The 10878-nt window shown below is 34.8% G+C and overlaps 1 protein-coding gene across 6 annotated transcripts in view; it reads right to left on the bottom strand.

Annotated features, from left to right (window-relative positions):
- LOC107729571 (uncharacterized) overlaps positions 1-10878 on the bottom strand; it is an 18726-nt gene that overhangs the window by 2731 nt on the left and 5117 nt on the right. For 5 of the 6 annotated variants that reach the window (XM_016540145.1, XM_016540146.1, XM_016540144.1 and 2 more), the window contains 12 exons: positions 9584-9670; positions 9274-9345; positions 5072-5131; positions 4677-4784; positions 4456-4579; positions 3805-3825; positions 3410-3448; positions 2945-2992; positions 2776-2826; positions 2503-2541; positions 1840-1860; positions 1643-1731 (listed from right to left, as the gene is read on the bottom strand). In XM_016540145.1, the coding sequence (XP_016395631.1) occupies positions 1643-1731; positions 1840-1860; positions 2503-2541; positions 2776-2826; positions 2945-2992; positions 3410-3448; positions 3805-3825; positions 4456-4579; positions 4677-4784; positions 5072-5131; positions 9274-9345; positions 9584-9613 (702 nt within the window). In that variant the 5' untranslated portion in view covers positions 9614-9670. The remainder of the gene's footprint in view (positions 1-1642; positions 1732-1839; positions 1861-2502; positions 2542-2775; positions 2827-2944; positions 2993-3409; positions 3449-3804; positions 3826-4455; positions 4580-4676; positions 4785-5071; positions 5132-9273; positions 9346-9583; positions 9671-10878) is intronic. The other variant, XM_016540147.1, reaches the window with a different exon arrangement.

Raw genomic sequence — 10878 nt, 5'->3', positions numbered from 1 at the left:
GGGGTAAAGGAGTAGGTATCTTGGTGAATGGGATCTTAAGAGCAGAAAATGCACCTTTTATCTCAATAAAAAAAACAAGCTTTATATCATTTTTATGATTTTTTTATGAAATATGAATTTTGAATAATCAAAATTAGTTTGTGTCAGCTTATTCTATTCATCAGTGTTTGAACCATTAAAGAAGAAACTGCATTTTAATTTCTGAGTTAAAAATTTTTTTTAAATGAATGGACGCCAAAGTACACGGCCCCTTAGACCAGTAGCCCCTCACTGCAGAACAATGATCCAGGGGGTGGGGTTGGATCCACATCTATGGGGTGAAAATGGTAGGTTTAGGGGGTGGAGATGGGTGGGTTTAGGGATCAGGGGGTGGAGACGGATAGGTTTAGGTATGTAAGGTGGGAGGAGTTGGATGGATCCAACCTCGCCCCCTGGATCTTGTGTTCTGCTGTGAGGACCATCTCCCTTAGACAGGGCATTTAGAATTTTTTCTCGGATGAAAATGAAGCTGTGAGGAATAAACCTTGTCTGTACAATGGCACACACTGTGTATAAAAGCCCTACATATACATTCCATAAGTCACAGCCAACTCACACCTGTTTTATTTTTGAATGCATTTATAGTTACATTAATTACAATAAATTACATTATGTAAGGAATAGGCTAACTGATGAAGGGCCGTTTAATTATTAGAAAATAATGGTGATTTTGGACCCATTAAAACTATTGCCACAAAGTTATTTTTCTTTGAAGCTAGAAACTGCCACTATGTTTAAAAAAAATCAATACAAAAGCAAAAAAACAAAAAAACAAACAAAAAAACAAAGCTTGAAGGCAAGTAAACACTTATTACTTACAAGCTAAATGATAAATACATATATTACTCAAAAATACAAATTAAATAGTTTTTTTGTTTGTTTTTCAGATAGTCTAGTAAAGGCTTCTACAGAAATAGCCTACTACAGACATTTCATGAAGTAATAAATGTAAAAATAATCTTCACTGTATACATTAAATATAGATGATTCTTATTAAAGTTAATAAGTGATTCAGTCAAGAGCAGTGAGTGATTTTCTCCTTTTCTGTTGTTTGATGAACATTTATGACGCAGTCGGCGGCCGCAGGTTTACGCTGTTGCTTTAAGATCTGACGCATAGATCAAATATTTTGACACATTCATATTTCTCCAAACTGTTCAAGTTCACTTAAGACAAAACCGACTGCATTTACATGAATAGTCTCCAAGACGGGCATTTTGAGATAACTTTTTGTGTAAGTGTGTAGCAATAACAGAACTTAAGCGAAAGAACTCAGTATTCGCACGCTGACTGAGAGGCGCGTTATTCTGTGAGCGCGCTTTCGGTGTGTGAGTACAGAAACCCGTCGGCTTTCAAGTACTGGACAAGACTTAAAAGCACATGTAAATACTGAATATCACTTTCATGATAATGGATAATGCATTGAGTCGAATGACATTTCCGTCAACTGTCCCTGGACTCGGTTGGACTCGGACATATATTCCGAGTCGGCCCGAGTCCGTGACAAGTCCGAGTCCTTTAAAAAAAACTGTACTGGAGACTCGAGTCCGAGTACCCCAACTCTACAAACTCACAAACCAAATTAATGCTTAGACAATTTTACCTTCCTGTGCATGTGAAACACCTTGAAGAGTAAAACAGTATTCAGCAGGAATGACACAACCAGGAGTCCGGAACATGTTTTAATGGTAGCTTGGAAACAAAAAAATAAAATGTCGGTTTTCATAGAGATTTGTAGGAAGAGAGAAGACTTGAAAGCAAAAATAATTGGTCAGAAAGACCCACAGATCTGACACTTACCCCACTGACTGTCATCTTTAACTGTAATAAAAGGGAAAACCATACAAAAACATGAGACATAGCAGCCAGTGTCAACTTAAAAGACAATGGCATATATGGCATTCATAATAAAAAAAAAATGTCTTGTGATGTTAAAGATTATGATGAAATAAATCATATTAGTTTTTTTATTTAACAAAACAATTAGTAGTTATGCACAAAATTATTAGTAATTAGTAAATGGCTGTTTTAATAAAATGAGTCATTTGTGACAATGCACAAGCTGTGGTGACTTCATTAGGTGCAACCTGGTATATTTAATCGGCTAATCATCAGCAAGTCAGTACGTATGAGCTTGTATACATGGACTTCAGAATGACGAATAAATGTTGAGTTTAATTATTCAATGACTGTTTGAATTAGTATTTCACAAACAGATGAGAATTGTGCAAATAGCAACAACAACAAAAATAGGGAAAGGGCAGCATTTCTGTACGGGTCTGAAAGGGTCAGCAGAGACTGGCCAGATGGGATGATGACTGAGATAAAGACACACTGCGCTGGTGCTGGACCTTTCTGAATGCACAATATGTCAGATGGCCACTGAAAGTTATACTGAGTGTATGCTGAAGGTATTATGCTGCTCATTACAGATGAAGCGGCTCTCACAAGAGACAAACTTACTGATGGTTTCTGTACGTGCCGATGGATCTGCTGTCAAATCTACAAAATATTGCATACTCATATTAAAAAAAAAACAGTAAAAGTAGGCCATATAAATCTGATGTCCCCATATAATAAAAAATTAAGAATATTTCCAGTTAAATTTCTGTTGGTTTCTTGAACTCTTATCAAATTTGTACTATATTTAAAAAAAAAACTAGGATTTAATGCTCAGTGTATTACATGCAAATACTCAGTATGTACTTAATTCAAGAAGATTAATGGGATCCTTACTTTCAGGAGCAGTGATGTTTGGGCTGACCAATGTTGTTAAAGATGTTAAGCCTATGTGATTAGAAAACGTGGTTTGATGTCAAAAAACTCTGATTAACGTGGCAGATAAAGTATCTGTGCTGTAATCTGTGTTGATGTGAATATGAAATACAATATTGAATTTGCTTACTTTCATGATCTGTGGTGATTAAACTGACCGTTGTTAAAAATGCTGTACCTGATTAATTAGAAAACAGATTATATTACACTTAGCTTCAAAAGACCAATACAGCTATAATACCACGCATGTGCTCAGAAAGTGGATATATGGGCAAAACTTTGAATATGACAGTTTTCTTTTCCCTTCCATTATCTTCAGTTTCACATCTGCTTCAACAAGTAAAAAAGCCAGACATTCTTGTCAAAGCGAGATACTTTGTTTGTTGTCACTATTTAATAATTACATTTGTTTAGTAGGGGATGTTTCATTCATGTACTTTCAGATAGTTAGATCTGACATGAAACTTTGATGTAAATCATTTTAGTTATATTTGAATGTACATGAACTAATGATCTGTTTTTAATTTAAATACTTGTGAATGGCAGTTGAAATATCTGTGTTTGAGATATGAAATAAGAAACTGAGTTAGCTTACTGAATTCAGGAGTTGGGCTGATCGTTGTTAAAGGTGCGCCTGTGTGATACAAAACATGATGTATTACAAAAGGTTTCAACAGATTAATAAAGCAACAATTTCTGTACTACAACACTCAGAGATTAACGTGTAATACTGTGTGCTTAGAGAGCTAAATAAATCAGTTTCTTTGGAATAATTAAAATTATAGTAAGAGCTACTAGAAACATCCAGACCAATTTCATTACCCAACATTTTAAAATCACAGTTTTTATATGTGTGTGAAAATAATCAGCTATTGCTTAAACAAGTTAACGTTTTCCTTTTCGACAGCTTATTGACTCCTTTTTTACAAAGAGTAGACAAAAAGGTACATCATGGATATACTGTAAGTGAGATAATGTAAAATAACTTACTCTTTGATGGACACTTCAGGTCTAAGTAGAAAAAAGAGAGAAAGTGAGCAAATGTGCAATTTCAAACATGTATTATTCATAACATTCTACATACCAGTTCGTGTTATTTAGCTTGTTTGTTTTATAAATATTCTGGCTAATTCAATGCCTTCAGTTACAAATAAGTGTTGCCTTGTCAGAAATTTATGGTGGCCATTGTTCATCTTATGAATAAATTAAAGGTCCCATATTGTCAAAACTGAAATTTCCTGGCTTTTTTCACGATAACTGAGGTCTAGGGGCTATTTAACTACCATATAAGTTTCAAAACAGTCAGTCCACAGTAAATTGCACACAGCCTGCATAAAGTTCTAGCTATTTTTCACGAACCGTGGCCTGGCCGTGCGTCACTCAGAAAACAACTGGCCAATCAGAAGAGAGGCTCATGAATATTAATTAGACAGGCCAAACTAGACCTGTTCTCAGCAGAGCTCCTGAGAGAGGAGCTGTAAAAATATATTGAGATGGTTTTTGGTACTTATACCGCAAATATATATTCTTAAGGACATCAGAACCTAAAATAGAACTCCAGAAAGGTGTACAATATGGGACCTTTAAGGAAGGGCAAGACTAAAGGAAAAGGATAAATGATGAGAGGTTAAATGTCTATACCTGATACTGATCCATTGCAAGATTTTCTATACATTTCTCCAAAAGTGGCTGTGTCAATGCCGCGTACTGTGTAAGCATCCGTGCAGTTGAGATTTGCACAAAAGTCTTTGAATTTTTCATCTAGCTATAGAGAGAAATAGGGAAACCATGCAGTCAGAACTGTATCATTTTGATACTTCAAACAGAATGACAGAATATGGTAGAGTAAGCAGCATACTCACATTATACAGCATTATGTGAAAAGTTTGTACAACTTTTAATTTATCCTTGCCCTTATTATTTGTCCAGTATGAACAGAGGGTATTTATTACTGATAGAAGCTCATGTTCCTAGAAAAACAGTCAGGAAAATAATGTAACCCATAACCATAACATACAATTATTTAAACTAAAATTCATACCAGTACTGACAGAGAAATAAAGTTTTGTGGCTAAAGTTAATAAACTCTTATATATATTGTGTCTTTTTCTGTGCAATACATTTGGGATAACAAGAAACATTTCAACAAGCTAATACTGCTTATAATAACACAATATACAACTACTACTAATAACAATATTAAAAGTAAATAAAGTTAATAAGTAAATAAAAATCAGCTTATGTTCTTTGCTCTTACCTTCGTTTCAGGTGAGAACACCTTAATCTGAAACATGTGCTCTTCCAACAACATCTCATCCTATGTGGATTTAAGAGAAGATACAGTATGTACATATTTAGGGGATCATGTACAGTCAATATATATAATCAGTTATAAAATAAATGGTAGCACTTTATTTTAAAGTCCTATTCAGCATGCACATATGTAATTGTAACAATTACAATAACTAGGTAGTAACTAGGTACTAACCCTAAACTCTAACCCATGTAGATACCTTTTATTATTCAGCACTTTCTGTCAATATGGGGTGCTGTGTGTACATTAATGAGGAAAAAAAATTAACTTAAATGATTTTAGCAAATGGCTGCAATATAACAAAGAGTGAAAAATTTAAGGGGGTCTGAATACTTTCCGTACCCACTGTAAGTACAGTTAAGTGCACGTACTGTAAAATAAAGTGTAAATAAAAAAAATAAAAATAAAAAACCTTGACAGTGTGATCAGAATGTCATCTTGTATCATCTCAAGTTGGTTTCTTTTTACAATAATGATTGTAGATTATCCTGATTATTACAAGGCTACTTAACAAATACATTAAAAAAAACTGATTTGAGGGTAACATTTTACAATAAGGTCCTATTAGTTAACATTGGTTAATGCATGCATTGGTAAACTAACATTAACGTTAAGTAACACATTGGTTACAGTATTTATTCATCTTTGTTAAAGCTAGTTAATAAAAATACAACTGTTCATTGTTAATTCATGTTAGCTCAGGTCCATTAAATAACTAACAAATACATCTTTTGATTTTAATAATGTATTAGTAAATGTTGAAATGAACATTAACCATGAGAGACCTATGAGAGACATAAATCAAGCACATTATAGGAAACTGGTTGTCAGGGACAACAATTTACACTTTAGTGGTCATTGCACAAAAACATTTGACCTGAACATTACGATGGACTAATTAGAATCAAATGTTTCATAAAGCTATGAAAAAGTGTAGATATGGGACAAAAGACTAATGTGTTCCAAATAGTGCTGTCAAACGATTAATCGTAATTAACTACATCCAAAATAAAAGTTTTTGTTTACTGTGTGTTATATATACACATAATAAATATACACAGTACACATACATATATTATGTAAACAAAAACTTTTATTTTGGATGCGATTAATCGCGATTAATCATTTGACAGCACTAGTTCCAAATGATGCACAATACACTATGCACATATACTAGGCACTATGTACTATATTGTTGTCACACTCTCGTGTGTAAGAAGACAAGCGCACAACGAAGATGAAGGAATATAAACATGTATTTATTATTATCCACACGAAGACAGGAATACACACAAGGTACCATGGAAGACACCTGACAAAGAACGGAACTCAGGAGGGAACTAAATAAGGCAAATAACGAGGGGCAGACAGGTGAAGGGGGTTAACCAATGATGAACTAACAAGAACAGGAACATAACCAAATAAGGAAAAACAGGTACTGGAAGGAACTAACAGAAATGGACTAAACTAAAAGTTCATAACTGTGACAATTGTCTAGTGTATTAATTGTCTAAGCTTAATTTGTCATCCAGCATTAAAGCCCTTCCCCTCCATAAGGAAAGTGCATAAAGTGTCCAACATTCCACACTTTTTTCTTTTTTCTTTTTGACGAAGTGCACTTTTTCTTTTTGGAATTTACAATGTGAACTCACTGCTCACAGTATTTATACTAAAAATGGCACAAGCATGCAAATTTGGATGCACCTCAATTGTTTTTTGTTGTTGTTGTTTTTTACATTTGACTAAACACTCAGACGTCAATTAATGAACATTTTTGTCTCACAAACCACTGAAGAATTTGTATTTTTTTACACAATATTTGGGTCAGTATGTTTCATCATTTTGGTGTAACAAAACAGATGGACACAGTGGCGTAGCGTCTGGGCATGCAGGGTAGGTATGCAGGTGCATATGGGCCCGGGCAGTTTGGGGGCCGCCGAGCTGGGGGGAACTTTTAACTGAAACAAGGGAATGAATAGAGCCCTGCATGGGCCCGGCCCTTGTCCAACAGCTTATGAGAATTCTCGGCCCGAGTCCGACTGGATACCTTGACTTTTTTTTCTCTCTCTTCCCCATTACACAGCTATTAAAATAGTTCAGTTTTGGTTTTTAATGGCAAACTGGTCATATTTCTTTTTGTTTCTTTATTAAGTTAATTTAGAAATATGTTTGGAACATTTTATGTTTGTTAAATTCAAGTTTTTGTTTTTTAAAGGAACGACCAAGTGGCAGCGGCAGACAGTGAGTTGAGCATTATGTTTGATCAATTACCGTGACTTTTCTCTCTCTCTCTTCCCCATTACACAGCTATTAAAATAGTTCAGTTTTGGTTTTTAATGGCAAAGTGGTCATATTTCTTTTTTTCTTCAAGTTAATTTAGAAATATGTTTGGAACATTTTATGTTTGTTAAATTCAAGTTTTTGTTTTTTAAAGGAACGACTAAGCGGCAGCGGCAGACAGTGAGTTGAGCATTATGTTTGATCAATTTCTCAAACCAACAGGACTTGCCTAAAATAAACAGACATAAAACACTTCATGCATTTCACAGTATTAATTTAAACATTTAACCTATAAATGAGCGCTGTTAGGCGCATAGCCAATCACTTGTGCGGAGAGTGGAATAAAGCGCACTCTGCAGGACATGGAGGCGCCAGCGCGATCACTTGCATTTTTATTTTTTTTATATAACAGTGGAAACGTAAAAATACGCAGACATTTTTGCTCATAAAGGTAAGAGTATACATCATTTGGAACTGCAAATTGTCTACTTGTATTTGTGTGTACTCACAATATCAACAAAACCTTGTGCTTTTGTAAAATAAGGAAAACAAACAGGATGCGCTTTCTGTCGTCTTGGTCTTGAGCAGGAGCACTTCACTGACCTGATAAATATATCTATAGAATGCTTTAAATTACTTTATCTTTAAAACGAAATAATTGAAAACAAAAACTCTTTCATTATGTAATCCGTGCATTTCTCTCTAAAGGCACGTCTAATGAGGAGATGGCGAGTCACAAAGCTGCGATTATTGGGTGGCTTGCGTGCTACAAATAATGAATGGACTTGAAAACTTTCATCATCATTTCCAAGCATTAGCCTAGACCGTAAATAAAACAGCTTGTGAATAGTCACATTTCACATAACGTTATTTACTTCAGAAAAATCAACAATGGGGCCTAAGTTAAGTTAACCGAGTTGGAGCCCATAACGTTTGGGGGGGCCCGTGCAATGTTTTTGCATATGGGCCCTGGGGCTGACTCGCTATGCCACTGGATGGACAACAGACAGATGGACCCCCTCACAAACCTATGCACCCAACTGCTGGTTAAACTAACCCTGCTGCTTTATCTGTGGCAGACTGAATCATTAACATGTCAAAAATCATTTTATTTCATGTCCTTAGAGAAAACTAAAGGGAATCTTTCTGAAAATAATTAACCACATTCCTAGCTATGCATTCTTGCAGACATAAAACATTGGCAGGTTAATATACAACTAAATATACTAAATATACACTTAAGTAACACATTAAAATACATTATACTCAAAATATCAGCCCAGGTGGCATCTGCAAAAACAAAAAAAGATGCTAAAGCTTTTCTCAGAACAAACTTAACATTTCCACTCTTTCAATTAATTTAACCATTTTTACACTTTTATAGATGAATGAAGCCAGTTCTCCTCAAGTTCACACAAATGTCCTGGTAGAATAACCACTACTTTATTGAATTAACAATGTTCAACAAAGTCAGAAAAATAAATGCTAATTGTTCTGATGTTTTGATATAACAAAGACATTTACATATTATGTTAACCAAGCCACTTTTAGATTGTACTGAATTCTGTGTAGAATTACTAACAGAACAAAATACATTTTCCCACTGTCAAAAAAAATAAAACACTTAGATGTAAGAATGATAACACAGCTACATATTGTGAGATGTTAGCTGTTATGGACATCTAACATGACTTAACATTATGGCAGTAACCTCTTTTTAGAAAACATTTAAAATTTGCACATTATTGCAGGATGCTTTCCCAAATTAAAAATTCAGAAATGTGTAGGATGAAAGGCAACAAGCCTCAGATTTAGTTGGGATGATATGGGCAGAAAATCGCAAAAACAATGAAGGATAGACTCACCAGATGTGCCTTGATGTCTTGCTTCATGCACTTGGACTGGACATGGTAAACATGGGTGATGAATGAAACTGCCTATGAAAGAAATGCCAAAAATCAAGTCCCACCTCTGGACAACTGTCATCTGAAATAATTAATCTTATGTTATGTATCTTATGGAAACACTGTGTGTAGATTACTTCTCGTAAAACAGTTAACATGGGCTATCTTTAACAAGGTGCAATAAAAAAATAAACTGCAGCCACACAACACCTCACTGAGAGGCTTCCGAGGACCTCCACTAATATATTAGCAAAGACTGATTATAACTCACAGTGATCAATATCCAGACTTTCCCACTCATTACGGTGCTTTGTTAAACATCAGAGTTTAGCTCCATAAGCCACGACACTTTGCCTTGCTGGATGTATAACACAGGGAACACACAAGAGACCGAAAGAGAAAGTATTTAAGAAAAGACAACACCAGTGAGGGATCATATAATTTTATCATAACAGCAATATTTCTCAAGTGCTGTCAGAAACAACGTAATAATTGGAAAATAAACCAATATACTCAAAAACACATTAGTCTGCATTGTTCCTTGATAATATAAAATCGACAATTAGTTCATTCTGTAATGGACTCAAAAAAAGTTTATCAGTTTATTGCTTTATCCAGGCAAATGGTTTATTAATGTCTATTATGTCATGCTGGCAAATGGATCCACCTAAATAAATGTGTAGCACACACACACAAAAAAAACAGTGGCCTTCAGTAGATTTTCACTTCAAAGGGATAGTTCATCCAAAAATTAAAATTGTGTCATTAATTACTCAGCCTCATGTCATTCCAAACCCGTAAGACCTTTCATCTTCAGAATACAAATTAAGATATTTTTGATGCATTCCAAGAGCTCTCTGACCCTCCCATATACAGCAACGCAACTACCACGTTCAAGGCCCAGAAAAGTAGTAAGGACATCGATATAATAGTCCATGTAACATCAGTGGTTCAACCTTAATTTTATGAAGCTACGGGAATACTATTTGTGTACAAAGAAAACAAAAATAATGACTTTATTCAACCTTTTTTTTTTTTTACTTCTGTGTCAGTCGATGCACGTTCACAAGAATACCACAACGTATGCGTGTGGTGCTGCTGATACAGGAGCCGGCGTTTTTGGGTGAACTATCCCTTTAAACACACAGGGCATGTAAAACAATAGCAATGAAAGTAAATGTTAATGGTATTAAGAATAGTAATGTCACTTAACACACAAGAGACTGGTAACAAAAAACTGTTTATACCCAATTATAAGTCTTCTGAAGATACCAGCCAAGAATGAAAATAAGTACTTTTGATAAATACTATCTAAATACTTTTAAAGAGAATTAAAATCTGTATGGACAAACGTATGCGTGTGTTTAGTTGTGTGAAAAAAAATCCTATAAGCAGGATCAGTTACACCAATACTTCTAGAGTAAAAAAAACTGGGTCATAACCAGGGGAGGACTGGCCATCTGGACGGTCTGGAGAAGTCCAGAACGGCCGTCGGCCTGGCTGGTTCATCATCAAAGAAAAAGTGTCAGATTAAGTGACGTTAACGGCCGACAAAACAATCTATTT

Source organism: Sinocyclocheilus rhinocerous, unplaced genomic scaffold, assembly GCF_001515625.1.
Source record: "Sinocyclocheilus rhinocerous isolate Xijiao unplaced genomic scaffold, SAMN03320098_v1.1 scaffold697, whole genome shotgun sequence".
NCBI classification, from domain to species: Eukaryota; Metazoa; Chordata; class Actinopteri; order Cypriniformes; family Cyprinidae; genus Sinocyclocheilus; species Sinocyclocheilus rhinocerous.
The sequence above is the reverse complement of the archived record's forward strand: the minus strand, read 5'-3'. Positions and strand labels throughout refer to the sequence as shown.